Source organism: Borostomias antarcticus (genome assembly GCF_949987555.1).
Source record: "Borostomias antarcticus genome assembly, chromosome: 10".
NCBI lineage: Eukaryota > Metazoa > Chordata > Actinopteri > Stomiiformes > Stomiidae > Borostomias > Borostomias antarcticus.
Window position 1 is genome coordinate 16,778,232 of NC_140243.1, and position 18,719 is coordinate 16,796,950.

Sequence of the window (18,719 nt, forward strand, 5' to 3'; positions counted from 1 at the left end):
CAAAGAATAATAGTGTCACCGTTCCATACATGTCTGCAGTGTCTTATTACTGTAATGGGAGATATAGGTTACAGTGTTTTTCACACTGGTGTCTCTAACTGTGATGTCATCAGCAAGGGACATAATAAAGGTAGGTGAGCCACATTTTCAAGGACACACATCCGTCTCATGCCAGTGTGTGTGATATTTGGGTCAGAACCATGCTACAGGCTAATAACATCCCCATCCGTACCCCTGGCCTGAATATGTTCTCCGGAGCCTGCTCATAGTGACTCCATCTTACATGGATACTCAATTATTGAGAGAGAGAAAGAGAGAGAGAGAGAGAGAGAGAGGGGGGGGGGGCAGAGAGAGAGAGAGAGAGACACGAGGGAAGGCGACAGGTAAAGATTAAATTAGAGAGAAATGGAGACATCCCAAGGGCAGACAAACAGAGCGGAAGGTGAGGTAAGACGGGCTGAGAGAGACAGACAGGTGTGGAGATCCCAGAGTGGATGAGGAAAGATGGAGTTGAGAGAGACAGACAGACAGGTGTGGAGATCCCAGAGTGGATGAGGGCAGATGAGAAAATGACATAGAAATAGAGTGAGAGGGAAATTGAGAGAGAGAGAGAGAGAGAGAGAGAGAGAGAGAGAGAGAGAGAGAGAGAGAGAGAGAGAGAGAGAGAGAGAGAGAGAGAAATGGAGGTCGGAGAGTATGGTTTAGCTTTTAAATTAACATTTTGTCTGTGCTCTGACACACACACGCACACACAAACTACACACATCCATCCACAGAGGCCGCCAGCTTGGTGTGAAGTAATGACAGCTCACAGTCTCTTGATACTGGAGCTGTCCGGGCTGATTTACTCCCCTTGTCAGAACCACAACTGGGTCAGCATGATGAAACACCACCTATTTTGATGAATGAAAGAGTAGCCCTCTATAAGTGGCTTATTATGTAACATATTCAGGACACATGATGCATACAACGTGGCACAATCCGTGTGAACACAAACAAAGGCACAGTTTCACCAGATTATATATGCGTTTCATAATGACTGTCAGCAGGAAAAAAATGAAAATGCACGTTAGTATAGCACTAACATTGCAATCAAACCTTTTTAACAGTAAATAAACTAAAACATGAAAACATTCGCCAACAATAATTTGCTTAAATGAAAACTCAAACCTAAGAATGAATTCCAGTAAAAATTTAAAAAATAAAGGTTTTATTCAGGGACACTCACTCACTCAAAATAGTACCATGCACTCTCTGTGTTACGGAAAGAAAAAAGCCATTGTGTGTGTGTTCTCTTGTGTGTGTGCTCTTGTGTGTCTGTGGTATTGTCACTGACATTATACCGAGGTGCTGTTACATAACAGGCCTGGCAGCGAGAGGACACAATATATGTCAGGTACAACAGCAGTGAGTAACTGAGGTGTAGGAGGGGGCATGTGGTCCTGGACAACAGTGGTTGAAGACATGAATTAGGTAATGAGGGGATGTGAACATGTAGGAGTGAAATGCGCTATACAAATAAAGCTTTGATTGATTGATTGATTGATTGATTGATTGATTGATTGATTGAACATGTAGGACCCAGGCTATAGAGAGAGGGAGAGACAGACATACAGAGAGAGAGAGAGATGAGAAAGATGTGAGTGAATTTCAGAAAGAGCGAGGGAGACTTGAATAGCACAATCATAGTGTACAAAAATGACATTTGACGGATTATAGAGCGATACGGCAGCGGGGAGGGGCTTGTTGAGACACGGAAAGCAAGAGGGAGAATGGGATGGGGGCATCACGGCGGGGGTTGCTGCACATAATCCGGCAGACTGGGGTAGCCTCGGGCACACACTGCTGCTCGCGACCACAACCACACTCAGACGACCCACATCACATGCAGAGAGAGGAAAACAGCCTGGAAGGGGCGGGATGACAACATAAATAGGCTCCAGTTGAGGGGGTTTTACTGTTACCTGATAATCCTATTTTCCATCCAATCTACCTTTAAGCAAACTCATTAAACAATATACGTGGACGTTTATCAGGAATGTAACATCTGAGTTCTTTATTTCGGTTAATTATTCCTAAACCACCCAGCAGCACTGAAAGATGTTCTATTCCCTCAGATAGACAGCATGATGATCCACCTGTTCTTGACCCCTTGTCAAACTGCGTGGCACGGTGCATTATACCGTCGCCTCACAGGAAGAAGGTCCTGGGTTTGATTCCTGCATGGGCGATCCACCACGTCTGTGTGGAGTTGGCATGTTCTCCCCATGCTTCCTCTGGTTCCCTCCACATAGAACCCCTATATGAAAAACATGCAGAAGAACAGATGCTTTTCAGTCCTGTCCCTGACCAGGACTTGGACTGAGCACTTAGACATGGTCCCTGGCCCCCGCCATTATGAGGCTGCTCACTGCTCCTGGCCGCTCGTGGAGGAGGATGGCTTGGATGGGAGAAATACAGAGGATAAATTGACCACTGTAAATGCATGTGTTGTGTGTCACATCTCACTAATGCGTGTGTTGTGAGTAATTGCCTGGCTATATAAATGACCCTCCAGTAGGCTAATTATTATTAAACTCAGGTCAACATTGTATCACAACTTCAATATTGTATATTGTCTACTGTTTTGTGGATTGTCTATTGTATTTTATGTTGATATGGACCTCCTGGTGAGTCTGAAATAAAGATTGAATTGAATTGAATTCAAATATATATTCATGAGCTCTAATTTGAACTGCTACAGACGTGCCACAGTGACGCTGATAAAATAAAATGAGACACTGTGACTGTGCACACTCTTAGAAAAGCTAGTGTTATAATATTTCTCACCAAGATCAATAGTAGGCCTATTGTCCTTTTACTTGAGAGGGCAGTGTGTTCTTTGGATTTTCATTGAGTGATAAAGAAGAAGACATGACTTTCCGGTTCCGGGTCTCTACTACGTAGAAGGAACGCCGCGTTTGCTGGGAAAGTTTTTGAGTAGATAAACAGAGCAATCAAGTCTCTTTTTATGTTTTTTTATTCACTCTACTTTGATACACAAGTGGTAAAGAAAAGTGTTATTGCTTAACTATCTGCTTGGTAAGTTGATTTAACCTAATTATTATCCGTTTGCTAGCTATTGCTAGCTAGTAGCTAGCTACTTCAGCCAATCTTTTTAGCTAGCTACGCTAACCAGCTAGCGTTATCTAGCACGAACATCCATGAGCACGGCTAACGCCAGCTACTATCTGCGCTAGTCGCTAGCTTGATTTGTGTCTGGTCGCATTTCCGAAACATTTAAGCCAGTTCCCTGTGGGTATTGCCTCCTGTGCACGCCGTAATGCTTCGGAAAGCGTTGTGGTCTGCCCAAGCTTGCTAGCTACGTTAGTTCTTTTAGCCTGGCTTAGCTAGCTAGTAGCTAGCTTCTAAGTTTATATTGGGGCACTCAGTACGATTTCAGCATCGCCTTTTCGTTCCACCAGTCACGCAAGTAGCTAGACGTTTCATCACTCAGCCTGAGACCTATGTTCATGGAATACTTTTTGTAACGTTATGACAAATGTGAGTTGTATTTAAATATTCTGACATATTAGCCTAATTTAGCCAGCATTCGTTAACTTGCATGTTGTGGTGTTGTATTCAATAGTAGAGGAAGATGTCTCTTCCCAAGCGGGAGGTGGAGGAGCTGAGACCATGGGTGGAGCGCATCGTCAAGAAGGTGCTGGGTTTTTCCGAGCCCACTGTGGTCACTGCAGCGCTGCACTGCGTTGGGAAGGGCCTGGACAAGAGGAAAACCACAGGTTTGTGAGTTCGAGAGAGAGATGGCGATTAGCAATGCTTGACCCTTGACAATGCTTAACAACTGACCTCCCCCTTCCCCCTCAGACCAGCTGAGGCCTTTCCTTGATGAGTCAGCAGGTAGTTTTGTGGAGAGACTGTTCGAAGCATTGGAAGAGAGCCGAACTGCCCGTGGCAACAAAGGAGCTGGCGAGCGGAACCGCAAGAGAGACCTCAAGGTAGATGAGATTTAATTGCCCTCATGCTTGGTTGTGTCAGCTGTGCATTATGTGGTGTCTGCTTCACTGAAATATCAACCCCAAATTGGTCAGTGACTTAATTTACCAGACCTGGGTGGCTCCACCGGTGTGATACTAGTGTGCAGTGTGTGTCTCAGGATGTCTTCGGGGACGAGGCAGAGGTGACGGCAGGGCGGGAGGTTCCTGACGTGGATGATGGCGCGCCGGTGAAAAGGAAACGTGTCCCTCGCTTCGAGGAGGTGGAGGAGCCGGAGGTCATCCCCGGACTGCCCGCTGAGGCCCCCAGCATGCTCACCAAGATCCAGGTATTGGCACTCTCACACGCAGACCGTGCACACTCTCACACGCAGACCGTGCACCGTCACCCGCTGTATTTCGGGTGCCCGAACATGTTTTAGGATGTCTGCGTGTATGTTGTTGTTTACATAAGGCTCTCTTTGCATGTCTCTCCATCCTCAGATCAAACAGATGATGGAGGCGGCCACCAGACAGATAGAAGAGAGGAAGAAACAGCTGAGCTTCTCAGCTCCCGTCCCAGCCCCACCAGTAAGAAACGTGTCCTACCCCTCCCTCCCTGCTCTGCAAGACGGATGAGCATTTCACTACTGTCCCCATGTATACTCATGATAACTGGACGTCATAGAAATATTTAAGAAATGTGCTGGTGTGTTTTCCGTTTGAGGGTATGTAAGGCATTAACCAGACCGTTTGTAACCAGATCACATGCCAAGACCGGCTCTCAGTAAGTTCTTCCCTGTCTTTCTTGCCCCTTTCCCCAGAGGTTGCCCCTGCCCACCCCCCAGCCTCAGTGCGACCCTCCCCCTGTGTCGCGGCTGCTCCCCGCGCCCCCCGCCCCCCCCACGGGCGCCTCCCAGTCCATCCCGCCCTCCCAGGCCGCCACCTTCATGAACGACGCCATAGAGAAGGCGCGCAAGGCGGCGGAGCTGCAGGCCCGCATCCAGTCCCAGCTCGCCATGAAGCCCGGCATACTGGGAGCACTGGGGAACACGGGGCCGCACAATCTGGTGGCGCTGGCCAACCTGCACGCCATGGGCATCGCTCCCCCGTGAGTCCGCCTCATGCGCTACGCGCGTCGAAACAAACGATTCTTGGGAGGGAACGTCGAGCACTCGTCTCTAGCCTGACCTGCGTGCGTTTTGTGCGTTTGTGTAGGAAAGTGGAGGCCAAGGAGGTGAACAAGCCAACTCCGCTGATTCTAGACGAGTTGGGTAGAACTGTGGACGCTAGCGGCAAGGAGGTGGAGCTCACACACCGTATGCCCACGCTCAAAGGTACACACACACACACACACCGTTTCCTCCCTGCCTCTGTCGCACCACTCTCCTGCTGTCTTACACCACGGAAAGATGGAAGCCACCGACTTAACATGCGACGTCTGCGTCTGTCTCTGCAGCCAACATCCGCGCGGTGAAAAGGGAGCAGTTCCGTCAGCAGTTGAAGGAGAAGCCCGGAGATGACCTGGAGTCCACCTCCTACTTCGACCAGAGGGTGGCCTTGACGCCAGCCCAGCGGCCTCGCAAGGGCTTCAAGTTCCATGAGCAGGGTCGCTTTGAGAAGATAGCCCAGAGAATCAGAACCAAGGTATGGTACCGCCCCCCTCTCCCCCCTCCCTCTAGCCATCTGTGGGATTTGACATGGTTTTAACACCGGTCTGGGGTCCCCTCTACCCTCAGGCCCAGCTGGAGAAACTGCAGACAGAGATAGCCCAGGCAGCCAAGAAGACCGGCATCCAGGCGTCAACCAAGCTGGCGCTCATTGCCCCTAAGAAGGAGCTCGGGGCAGGAGATGTGCCCCACATCGAGTGGTGGGACTCTTACATCCTGCCCTCCAACATAGACCTGTAAGAACCAACTCCCTTCTCTTGAGAGTCTCGATGTTGATGAATCATATTCTCTAGTCCAATTCAAGGGATCAGATTTGTTGGATTTACGGAATGGGATAATCAATCATTATTCTTTCATCGTCTTTCCCTTAGATCCCCAGAGACGTCGTATGACGACATGGAGTTGTTTGGGGTCACAAACCTGGTGGAGCACCCCGCCCAGATCAGCCCCCCAGGTAAAGGGGCTTCGCAGCTCTCAGCGGAAGCTAGTCACACAGTCATTTGCTTCACCTGACACGAGAATTCTTTAGTCTGTGACCTTCCCCCCCCCCCCCCCCCCCCACTGGTTTCTGTCCTCTCCAGTGGACACGGACAAGCCGGGTGTGACTCTGGGTGTGTATCTGACCAAGAAGGAGCAGAAGAAGCTGAGGAGACAGACTCGCAGGGAGGCGCAGAAAGAGCTGCAGGAGAAGGTCCGCCTGGGTCTCATGCCCCCGCCCGAGCCCAAAGGTAAGAGCGCACTCGCGCTTCGCGCACCCTCACGCGTGATCGCATGAGCAAACACGGCTAACTGGGTCTGTCCACCACTCAGTGCGCATCTCCAACCTGATGAGGGTGCTGGGGACGGAGGCGGTGCAGGACCCCACTAAGGTGGAGGCCCACGTCAGAGCACAGATGGCCAAGAGACAGAAGTGAGTCATTTCACCTCCCTCCATCCCTGTTTCCCCCTCTCTCTCTCCTGCTCTCTAGCAAGCTGAATCCTGTCCCCCCTTTTCTCTCTCTCTCTCTCTGCCCTGTGATTATCAGTTTTAAATAACAGAGGTCCATTAAAAATGGATTTCGGATAGTAATTTCAGGCTGATTTCAGACAATAATTTAATGGACTTTGTGGAACGTGCTGAAAATTGTGAAAATGTTTGTAATTTTACACATTCAATTTCTATACAATTTGTAACATAATATGAAGAACAAAGACATGCTTGAACACAATTGGCATGGCCAGTGGTTTCTAAACTCCGTGGCTAGCACTGTTTGTTTAGTGGTACTTAATCATGCCGGGGGGTTTTAACTTAAAATAAAAATAATAATAAGTTTTCCAAATCTGAACCCTGAGAAAGGGGGAGTGGGGGAAGAGAACAGAATTTGGGGTAAAATAACACAGATTTCATTGGCCCATGGCTCGACCAATGCCCCACCTGTCACCTCACGTTCGCTCCCACGCACACAGGCAGCCCTCTTTAACACGTTTCTTCTCCACAGAGCTCACGAGGAGGCCAATGCGGCGCGCAAGCTCACGGCGGAGCAGAGGAAAGAGAAGAAGGTCAAGAAGCTCAAAGAGGACCTGACGCACGGGGTTCACATTGCAGTGTACAGGTTTGTGTGCCACCGTACACTGTGTGTGTGCGTGTGGTGTGTGTGTGCGTGCGTGTGTTTTTGCTTGCACAGGGTGAGCCTCAGTGCCGTGTTACACGTAGGCGAATCTCCGTCTCACCTAAGCTGCTTCTGTCTCCTCAGGATCCGTAACCTCCACAACCCTGCTAAGAAGTTCAAGGTGGAGGCCAACGCCAGCCAGCTGTACCTGACCGGTACCGTGGTGCTGCACAGAGACGTCAACATCGTGGTGGTGGAGGGAGGTGAGAGCACAGTAGATAAGACATCAGGAAAAACTACTTGCAATGCATAAAACATTTGGAGAATTATACAGTTTACTAGACTGATGAAATGTACAAGAGGGGCAAATTGAAGCTTTCTTCACCACAGCTGATGCAAGAGATGTTAAGTATATTGTATTGGTGCAAGTCACTTATTAAACCATAAGCAGTGTCTGATGTATGTTTTCTGGCCTCGCAGGCCCCAAAGCCCAGAAGAAGTTCAAAAGGCTGATGCTGCACAGAATCAAGTGGGAGGAACACAACTCCAAGAGAGATGGTAGGAAGGCTGTATCTGTTTGTACTGTACATACGGCATTGCATTGTCCACAAGTAGCATGAAGCTAAGTAACCCCCCCCCCCCCCCCCTCCCTTTCAGATCCAGATGCTGACGACGAGACCAAAAGGAACAACAGGTGTTCCCTGGTCTGGGAGGTGAGTGCGCCAGAGAAGCCTCTGATTACAGTTACCATGCCACTCAAACACATGACGTCACTGGGAGGTCGACTAGATCAATCTGAACTAGGGCTGCGAGCAGCAGTGAGCGGGCCCTCGCACCCCATGCGGGTCGGGGTGTGGCGCCGTTAAAGGGTGTGCTATTTCGGTGTCCAGTACTGAGAGAAACTTCCTGTCACCAGTAGGTGGCGCTCTAAGCGTGATTCAATACCAACACATAGATGTGTTCAGGACAGTACCTTGATGAAGCGTGAGAAATGTTGTGTAAATCGGACAATGTATGTAGGACTTATGATGACTTCCTGCTTGACCTGTAGGCGGCGCTATAAGCATGACTCAATACTGACCTACAGATGAGTTCAGGACGCGACCTTCATCAAGCGTGTGCAATGTGGTGTAAATCGGATAATGTTTGTAGGAGTTATGAGGACTTCCTGTTTCACCAGTAGGTGGCGCTGTAGGTATGACGCAATACTGACTTACAGATGTGTTCAAGATGCGACCTTCATCAAGCATGAGCAATTTGGAGTAAATCGGATGACGTATGTAGGAGTTATCAGTACTTCCTGTTTCACCAGTAGGTGGCGCTGTAAGTGTGACTCAATACCGACGCATAGATGTGTTCAGAAGGTGACCTTCATGAAGCGTCAGCAATTTGGTGCAAATCGGATGATGTATGCAGGAGTTATGAGGACTTCCTGTTTCACCAATAGGTGGCGCTATAAGTATGACGCAATACTGACACATAGATGTGTTCAGGACAGAACCATCATGAAGCGTGAGATAAATCGGACAAATCGGATAATGTATGGAGGAGTTATGAGGACTTCCTGTTTCACCAATAGGTGGCGCTATAAGTATGACGCAATACTGACACATAGATGTGTTCAGGACAGAACTGTCATGAAGCGTGAGACATATCGGACAAATCGGATAATGTATGGAGGAGTTATGAGGACGTACTGTTTCACCAATAGGTGGCGCTATAAGTATGACGCAATACTGACACATAGATGTGTTCAGGACAGAACAGTCATGAAGCGTGAGACATATCGGACAAATCGGATAATGTATGGAGGAGTTATGAGGACGTACTGTTTCACCAATAGGTGGCGCTATAAGTATGACGCAATACTGACACATAGATGTGTTCAGGACAGAACCGTCATGAAGCGTGAGATATATCGGACAAATTGGATAATGTATGGAGGAGTTATGAGGACTTCCTGTTTTACCAATAGGTGGCGCAATAAGTATGATGCAATACTGACACAAAGATGTGTTCAGGACAGAACCGTCATGAAGCGTGAGATATATCGGACAAATTGGATAATGTATGGAGGAGTTATGAGGACTTCCTGTTTCACCAAAAGGTGGCGCTATAAGTATGATGCAATACTGACACAAAGATGTGTTCAGGACAGAACCGTCATGAAGCGTGAGATATATCGGACAAATTGGATAATGTATGTAGGAGTTATGAGGACTTCCTGTTTCACCAATAGGTGGCGCTATAAGTATGACGCAATACTGACACATAGATGTGTTCAGGACAGAACCGTCATGAAGCGTGAGATATATCAGACAAATTGGATAATGTATGGAGGGGTTATGAGTACTTCCTGTTTCACCAGTAGGTGGCGCTGTAAGTGTGACTCAATACCGACGCATAGATGTGTTCAGAAGGTGACCTTCATGAAGCGTCAGCAATTTGGTGCAAATCGGATAATGTATGTAGGAGTTATGAGGACTTCCTGCTTGACCTGTAGGCGGCGCTATAAGTATGACTCACTGCTGACGCACAGATGTGTTCAGGATGCGACCTTCATCAAGCTTGAGCAATTTGGAGTAAATCGGATAACGTATGTAGGAGTTATGAGTACTTCCTGTTTCACCAGTAGGTGGCGCTGTAAGTGTGACTCAATACCGAAGCATAGATGTGTTCAGAATGCGACCTTCATGAAGCATCAGCAATTTGGTGCAAATCGGATAATGTATGTAGGAGTTATGAGGACGTACTGTTTCACCAATAGGTGGCGCTATAAGTATGACGCAATACTGACACATAGATGTGTTCAGGACAGAACTGTCATGAAGCGTGAGACATATCGGACAAATCGGATAATGTATGGAGGAGTTATGAGGACGTACTGTTTCACCAATAGGTGGCGCTATAAGTATGACGCAATACTGACACATAGATGTGTTCAGGACAGAACTGTCATGAAGCGTTAGATATATCGGACAAATTGGATAATGTATGGAGGAGTTATGAGGACGTACTGTTTCACCAATAGGTGACGCTATAAGTATGACGCAATACTGACATATAGATGTGTTCAGGACAGAACTGTCATGAAGCGTGAGACATATCGGACAAATCGGATAATGTATGGAGGAGTTATGAGGACGTACTGTTTCACCAATAGGTGGCGCTATAAGTATGACGCAATACTGACACATAGATGTGTTCAGGACAGAACCGTCATGAAGCGTGAGATATATCGGACAAATCCGATAATGTATGGAGGAGTTATGAGGACATCGTGTTTTATGGCGAAATGTCAAACTTTGGCGGGGCGCCACGGCAAGGGTGTTTGGTGAAAACTCAATTTTTTTGATAACTTTTGATCACAAAGGTCTTAAGATGAAGCTGACCCGATATGAAGTTGATCGGATGAAATCTGTAGGAGGAGTTCGTCGAAGTACGAGGCATGGAAATGGTCAAAACAAGGACAAAATGGCACATTAAGAGCAAAATGGCGGACTTCCTGTTGCATGTTGGGTATAGCTCCAAGAGACATTTAAGTGTGGCTCGATGAAATACATATGCCCTCCGAATTTCGTTCGCCTACATCAAACTGAAAGGTGGGGCTCGCCATTTTAAATTTTCCAGGGGGCGCTCTTGAGCCGTTTTGCCACGCCTATTTCCGGCACCCATGAATTATCAAATTTTTCACCGGGACTGACGTATCTGCAAAGTTTCATCCGTTTTCATCGATGTTTAGGCCGCCAAAAAGGCATTTGTTTGGGGAGAAGAACAAGAATAATAATAATCCTTCGAAATACAATAGGGCCTCGCACCGCCAGTGCTCGGGCCCTAATTATGTCCGAAGTTCAAGTCAGAGTTCAGCCTATTGTTAATGGAAACTAAAGTCCGACCATCTATCCCTCCATTGCTTCTTTCTTTCTTCCTTCCTTCATTCTTTCCTTCCTTACTTCCTTCCCTTCCCTTCCCTCCCCTCCCTCCCTCCCTCCCTCCCTCCTCCTTTCCTTCTTTCCTTCCCTCCCTCTGTCCCACAGGGCACGGCCAAGGAGCGGAGCTACGGGGAGATGAAGTTCAAGCAGTGCCCCACAGAGAACATGGCCAGGGAGCACTTCAAGAAGCACGGCACAGAACATTACTGGGACCAGGCCCTCAGCCAGAGCGTGCTGGAGACCACTGATGACTGAGACACAGCGCCTGGGAGGGTCAGGAGTCAAAGGGTTGAGGGTTGAAGGTCAATCTGCCCCCTCCTACATGCCCCACGCCTCAGCCAATTGTCCGTCTCTGTTTATTGGCTGTTTTAAAACGCAGAGGTTGAAAGAACTGGAATGGGAATGGAGAGATTGTACAGATGGAGGTAATGGTGACTTGTGCAAATGTTATAGCGAGACATGAGTGACTGACTGACAGGGTGTGTGTGTGACAGGGTGTGCGCGTGTGCGCGCGCGCGCGCGTGTGTGCATGCGTGTGTGCATGCGTCCACGTCCACCACCCTGGTGGTAGAATAGGCATATTCAGTCTGTCAGTTGTCATTGTTTCAATACTAAACAGATACCTGACAGATTACACTGTGTGTTAAGTAGCTTGCTCTTTGCTTCTTCATTTGACCACAGTTAAAACCCAGCTGTGTCCGACACCATACGGTTGTGTAATATTGAAATATTGCTCCAATGTTCTTAAGAAAACAATTCCTTGTCTGAATTCAATCAGTGTTTGAAGGAATTTTCCCATTGATATTAAACTTGTCGGTTCCCTTCAGTGTGTACGAACATAAACACTGTTCTGCTGAAATGATGGGTGAGCTTGATAGGAATTTTGGTGTCATTGGTGTCTTTGCCTCTGGAAATTGTTTTTCCCAATAACAGTTTGACAGATTTGGAAAATGTTTTTGTTTTTTGTTTTTTTTCATTTTAGAGAAATGTTCTTTTGGAGAGATCCTGTGTATCGTTCCCCACTTATGTATGTTACTGCATATGTGTACATAGGCAATAAACATACACAGAACAAACTTTTCTTGGGAAATGTTTTACTTGAAAAAGTATGTTTTCACTTTTCATTTGTCTCATTGGAATATAATTGACAACTGCAAATGGAATGTTTGGAGAAATTGTGATCTTGACACATTAAGTAGCCTACCGCTGATATTGACCTTTGTCACAGTTATCAGACTTGTTTTAAATATTTTTAAGCTGTTTACACTTGATCTGCAGGCTCCATGGGGCTATTGATAAACTTTAGAATGTCTGATAAATAGAGCCCACGTAAGGGGGCGTATGCGTCGCCCCCCGCTCTATTGGTTTCACTACTTGCCAGCACGGAGAAGCGCTGCACCACAGTGAACTGGAAATATGGCGGCGGGTTCTGGAGCTGCTAGCGGCCATGGCGCTCGCGGCTCCGCCGGTTTGGAGGCGTCCCTGGACCGCCGATTTCAAGGAGTCTCCAACACTATGGAGTCAATACAAGGACTATCGACTTGGTGCATTGAAAACAAAAAGTATCACAGCCTTATCGTTCGCTACTGGATGAAGTGGCTCAAGAAATGTGAGTAGTAGCCAACTAGCTAATCCACTCTGGATAGATAGCTAGGGGAGCATATTTTTAGGAGACCAGTGCCGCCCCACGTTGCACCGGGGCGGTGCTGATTCCGTCGGTCCGGGGAGAACTGTAGCTACTGTAGCTGGTCTATTATAAAGTTGAAACGTGACTGGCCGTTGCAAAATTACTGATTTAATTAACGTCCGATTTATTTTAGGGGCACATTTCACAGTAGATTTAACGAGCTGGTTAGAAGAGCCTGACCACACTGGATTTGTTTTGTCGGTTCGTCACGGCAATGTGATGGGCCATCGCCGAGATATTGTTAAACGAATGTATCAATCAGTGCGCTACATGGTGCGGTCTATTTGCTAGAGTCTCTGTTACCTTAAGATTCAAGAACAGTTTACAAACGAATTGTTTATTTAAATCCAAATGTCCTTTTGGTCAGTTTTTTCTATTTTATTAAAAGTATGTTTTGAAATTGACTCACGATCTACACAGAAAACACACAAGACATTAAGCTAATTTGCCAACATGGAAGGTTCTATGTTGTGTTTAAGTTACGTCCCAGGGAATAGTCTTGTCCACTGACGCTTGCGTTTCCAGAACTAACGTTAACTGGATGATGTTGACGCATCCTCACCCTAATTATTATTATTAGGCAATAATTTACTAGATTGTCTAATATTGCATTAACACCATCTTGCAAGTTTGATATTGAGTCCTATCTAGCTAACGCCATTATCCTTATGCGGGTGGTAGCTAAGTTAGCTAACGTTGTGGCTTGGCCCAGTCTTTTACACTCATATTAGCAATAGTAAATCTGTTTGTTTGTTTGTTAGTTCATTTAAAACATTTTATCAGAAGTGCTCTCTCAAGTGCTATGGCAATTCTGAGTAGGCCTGGGCAGTTGTTTGTAAATAAAAAATACATATGTGGCATGTTGTTTTGCTAAGGACCAGTTATTGGATTTTGTAAGAGATTCGTTCCAACATGAGTGCCTCTGTTTCTGCCTACTACCAGCCATATGGCAAACGTTTGCTCTTGTTGTACATGGCTACTATACTGTGTGGCATTGCTGAACACAGAAACTGTTAGGCAGACAGGCCAGGTGCTGAGAGCAGTTTCTGGTTCCATCTCGTTGGCTATAGACAGTATTAGGCCTGCTGTGTACTGTAAGACATTGCAATGTAATGTTAGCTGTCTACGTTACCAGTAAAGCTGGGGGGGGGGGGGGGGTGCACCTCGTTTCCTCCTCCATCGACACTGGTCTGATAACGCCAACGGTAGCCTGGACAAGGTTAGTTCAGGTCTAGGACTTGACTGTGATGGGTGAACACACAGGTGTTACTGAGATATTTACCAGTTATTTACTTAAAGCTCTGTAGTTGACAGCAGTAAAAAAAAAATATATATATTTATTTATTTTTTAAAGTGGGGAAATATTTAGAACATTCTGACCCCTTTCTGTTAATAATCCAGTGGTTTAGTTAGCCTACTTAAGATTTGTGTTTTAACTTTTGCTACCCTGTTTGTGTAGACCAATGTAGGCCTGTAGTCTCTTGCCTATAATCTTATTATAGTTTAGGCTTATTTTGTTGTATGGATAAGACCTCTATGGTGTCTCATCCTGTTGGTTTTTACTTATGGGTATTCACTGTGTATGGAACTTTTTATGCAAGCATTTTTTATCAAAAGCTAAATCATTAGCTTGGACTAGCTAGTTTATAGTATATGACTCATCATAAGAGCAGATCTTTCACTCATGTTTGTTTAATGCTTGTCATGTCTCTGATCTTCTCCGTTGTTAGCAGGATTCTATTTGCAGTGGTTTATTTGGCTAGGCTAGAATGTACCCTCAGTGTCTGTCTTCCATGTTCTCATTACTGATTATCTGAAATGACATTAATGGTGAATACCAGCCTATAGGCCAACTAACCTAGTCATGTCATATCAATTAAGATCCCCTGGGGGGTGACACACACACACACACACACACACACATACATCCATACATGGTAAATGGACCGCACTTATATAGCGCTTTTATTCAAAGAGCACACCAATGGTGGCAGCTCCCATGCAAGGTGCTAACCTGCTCATTGGGAGCAATTTGCGAATCAGTGTCTTGACCAAAGACACTTCGACATGTTAAGGTTAAAGGTTAAAGTCCCAATGATTGTCACACACCTTAGTGTGTGAAATTTGTTCTCCGCATTTGACCCATCCCCTGGGGGAGCGGTGAGCAGCAGCGGTGCCACGCTCGGGAATCATTTGGTGATGTGGAGAGAGGAGGAGATTGTACAAAACATGCCAAAGTCTGCCCGATTCAAGTGTCTAATCAAGTAGAAATATATAGGTAAATGTAGGCCAGGCCTACATGTCCTATCCGAAGAGCCTTAGCACCCTCCAACTGACTCAGGTCCAGTGTCCAGCCAATCAGGAGATGCATCGAACGGATAGCGGTAAGAACAGTGTTAATTATAAGAGCAAATTGTGAGTCATAGCCATAGTCTTTTGACTAAAATGTTGATGTTTTAGTCATATTTTACTCATCTGAATTGTTTTAGTTGTAGTCTAGTTTATGTTCACTAAATAGCATTAGGATTTTAGTCGACTAAATCTACAGTAAAATAAAATTGAATGGGTTTAGTTAGTGTAATGCATTATTTAAGCATTTCTTTAGAACTCTTTCCAAACTCATATATACTCCTGGAGGAAACCTCTATTAGACTGGTGGCCAAAGCTATTGAATTACATTTCTGTGCGCTTTCCTTGCCTGTGTTGGAGTTTTTTTCAGCGTGAGCCACGATTTTCACGGAAATCGCAGTATTCTGATTGAATCTCTTCCCAAATCGCTCCCTAACATTTTCACCTAGTTTTCATTCGTTGACGAAAATGTCAATTGTTTTTCTCATCATAAATTAGTTTTATTTAGTTATTGTCTCGAGACGATAACTAAATAAAGTTGCATGGTGAATATTTTTTCTCATAGTGTGTTAATTTCATAGTCGCTGAAAATTAACACAGGATAAGAAAGAAAGGGGGGGGGTCTGGGAGACACTGTACACAGGCCTAACAGGCAGCGGTTTGGCCACCACTCTCAGCGAGTCCAGGCTGGCCCCCAGGACGGAGCCCTCCCTCCTGATCAGGTTGTCAGTCCTGTTGCCATCTGCTGCTTTGATGCTGCTGCCCCAGCACACAGCCGCATAGAAGATGACGTCACTAACTCGGCGCTCAGAAAGCCAACAAAAACACAGACAAAACTAACACAGGAGCTGCTGCAACCGGCTGCCTCTAGAACAGTGCCTTATTGGATTATCTGCATATTGTTGATGAGGCTACATGTTGGATGGGTGCTTTTGGTAGATGTGTTCTGCATACGGCCCAGTACGGTGTTTCTTTATTAGCTTAAGAGCTCAAGCTATCATAGTGAAGATTAGACTAACTGTAAGGGAGGCTTGTTATGTAATAGGTCCATGCTGATGGTTGTGGACTTCTGTTGTGCATGTTGGTGGACAAGGTCCTCTGACCACCAGTTATGAATGCAGACACAGGTAGCCTAGTCTTGTGGTTTCAGCAGTTATGGCTGTGGCCTCTGTTGTCCAAATTGACCCCATAGTTCAATCATATTCATTATTGACAGAAACATTGGCCCAGTCCAGAACCTCTGGTGCGTAAACAGGTTGGTTAGCAGTTATATAAGTATGAGCATATGACGACTAGACCCGTTAAATCCCTTCATATCTCAAACACAGGAACAGTCTGGGCGTTTGGTTGTCCGTGGCTGAGACCGGCTACTTTAATACTTGCCTTCCTCTTCCTCATCTTAGCGGACACCAACCACCGTCTGAACCTCTTCTACCTTGCTAACGACGTCATCCAGAACTGCAAGAGGAAGAACGCCATCGTCTACCGATCAGCCTTCGCAGAGGTGCTCCCCAACGCCGCCCTACTGGTCAAGTGAGTACACTGTGCCCTGTTGTCATTCACCCTCTTTTTAGGCTATGTCTTGACAGCTGAAAATTAACACCTGCCACCGGCCAAATGCAGGTAAGATTTCCAATTGGCGACTAGATTTCGGAAGGCTCTCTGAAAAAATATATATACCTGGCCGGTAGATTATTTAATCTACAGTCCCCTTGGCAGGTGACTCATCGTGAGCCAAAGAGTTAATTTTCACCCCTGCTTGTGTATTTCTTCAAGTGTCCATGATTCATGTATGCACCTTTATGATCTTTGTGAAGACTTATTTACTTGACATGGGTGTTCTCTTGACCTATGACCTGTTTGGCGTCAGGGATGGAAAGGTACGGAAGTCCGTGGAGAGGATCTTCACCATCTGGGAGGAGAGGAGCGTCTACCCCGAAGAGCTCATCTCCGGGCTCAAAGCCAACCTGAACAGGAAGGAGCGAGACCGGGAGAAGGAGAAAGAGAAGGAGAGGGAGAGGGAGAGGGAGAAGGAGAAAGTCAAAGAGAAGGAGGCTCCACCCGCACCAGGTGAGTCACTCGCTCTATGCGTTCCATTCTCCTTCTCCTCTGTCTCTTTTTGATTCGTCTCTCGGTGTCTTGATGGAGACGTAGTCCAGCTCACCTGTGTTGTGCTCTGCCCTCAGCCTCAGTCAACCCCAAAGCTGCCCGCCAGTCGAAGATAGTGGCCGAGTTCACAGTAAGTTTGCGTCCCCTACATTACATTACATTACAGTCATTTAGCAGACGCTTTTATCCAAAGCGACTAACAATAATTGCATTTAACGTAGGAAGAGCCAATGTACTACTACTTGCCAGAACTCACAAGTGCATCTTCTTTCTAAAACAAACAAGTGACTAAGAGCATAGTCTAGTGCTGAAGGCAAAGTGCAAGAATCACAATCTAAAGTACAGTGCAATATAATATAATAAGTGCTTAGGTGGGAGGATTGTTGTAGTACTTCTTGAAGAGATGAGTTTTGAGCCTGCGACGAAAGATGGGCAGCGACTCTGCTGTCCTGACATCAGTGGGCAGCTCATTCCACCACTGCGGGGCCAGGACAGAGAAGAGCCGTGACCGTGTCGATCGACCGCAGGAGCCTCGGAGTGACGGGGCAACCAGTCGCCCTGAGGTAGCAGAGCGTAGTGGTCGGGAGGGGATGTAGGGTTTGACCATGGCCTGGAGGTAGGAGGGGGCTGTTCCTTTCATTGCCCTGTAGGTTAGCGCCAGAGTTTTAAACTGGATGCGAGCCGCTACAGGGAGCCAGTGTAGGGAACGGAGGAGGGAAGTTGTGTGGGAGAATTTGGGGTGGTTGAACACCAGGCGAGCAGCAGCTTTCTGGACAAGTTCCAGAGGTTTAATGGCTGACGCCGGTGCCCCCGCGAGGAGGGAGTTGCAGTAGTCCAGGCGGGAGATGACCAGGGCCTGGATGAGTACCTGCGCCGTTTCATTAGTGAGGAAAGGGCGAATCCTCCTGATGTTGTAGAGCATGAATCTGCAGGAACGTGTGACGGATGTGACATGTGAGGAAAATGACAGTTGGTCATCCAGGGTCACACCCAGATTCCTCGCAGTCCGAGTCGGGGTCACCACTGTGTCTTCAATGGTGATGGCCAGGTCCCGGTGCGGACAGCCCTTCCCCGGGAGGAACAGCAGCTCAGTCTTGTCCAGATTGAGCTTGAGGTGATGTGTCATCATCCACTCCGAAATGTCAGCCAAGCACCCAGCTATGCGTGTCTCCACTTCTGTATCAGAAGGGGGAAATGACAGAACCAGTTGGGTGTCATCGGCATAGCAGTGATAGGAGAAGCCATGCGAGCGAATGACAGAGCCCAGAGATGTAGTGTAGAGGGAAAACAGGAGAGGACCCAGGACAGACCCTTGTGGAACCCCCGTAGTCAGACTATCCCCTCCTACCAGTCCCACTGTTTGTGATGCGGGGGATACGGCAAAGCACTCACTCTTCCTTTTTCCCCAT

General features: G+C 46.8%; 2 protein-coding genes across 3 annotated transcripts in view; both read left to right on the forward strand.

Annotated features, from left to right (window-relative positions):
- The first annotated feature begins 2,953 nt into the window (after positions 1-2,953).
- Positions 2,954-12,180, forward strand: prpf3 (PRP3 pre-mRNA processing factor 3 homolog (yeast)). 2 transcript variants are annotated; one of them, XM_084443743.1, is made up of 17 exons: positions 2,954-3,081; positions 3,629-3,782; positions 3,868-3,998; positions 4,145-4,324; positions 4,479-4,565; positions 4,799-5,085; positions 5,193-5,311; positions 5,434-5,621; positions 5,714-5,880; positions 6,016-6,098; positions 6,226-6,372; positions 6,455-6,554; positions 7,123-7,236; positions 7,378-7,496; positions 7,714-7,791; positions 7,891-7,946; positions 11,271-12,180. In XM_084443743.1, the coding sequence occupies exons 2-17, from the start codon at positions 3,638-3,640 to the stop codon at positions 11,418-11,420; spliced, it is 2,151 nt and encodes a 716-aa protein (XP_084299869.1). In that variant the 5' UTR covers positions 2,954-3,081; positions 3,629-3,637; the 3' UTR covers positions 11,421-12,180. The 2 variants fall into 2 exon arrangements, with proteins under 2 accessions (XP_084299869.1, XP_084299870.1); XM_084443744.1 differs by having other exon boundaries at positions 4,157-4,324.
- Positions 12,181-12,581: 401 nt separating this feature from the next.
- Positions 12,582-18,719, forward strand: part of LOC311314571 (uncharacterized protein) — a gene marked incomplete at its 5' end in the record, with an annotated part of 11,305 nt that continues 5,167 nt past the window's right edge. The window contains 4 exon segments of the mRNA XM_084444989.1: positions 12,582-12,774; positions 16,605-16,734; positions 17,072-17,271; positions 17,388-17,440. Of these exon segments, the coding sequence (XP_084301115.1) occupies positions 12,582-12,774; positions 16,605-16,734; positions 17,072-17,271; positions 17,388-17,440 (576 nt within the window).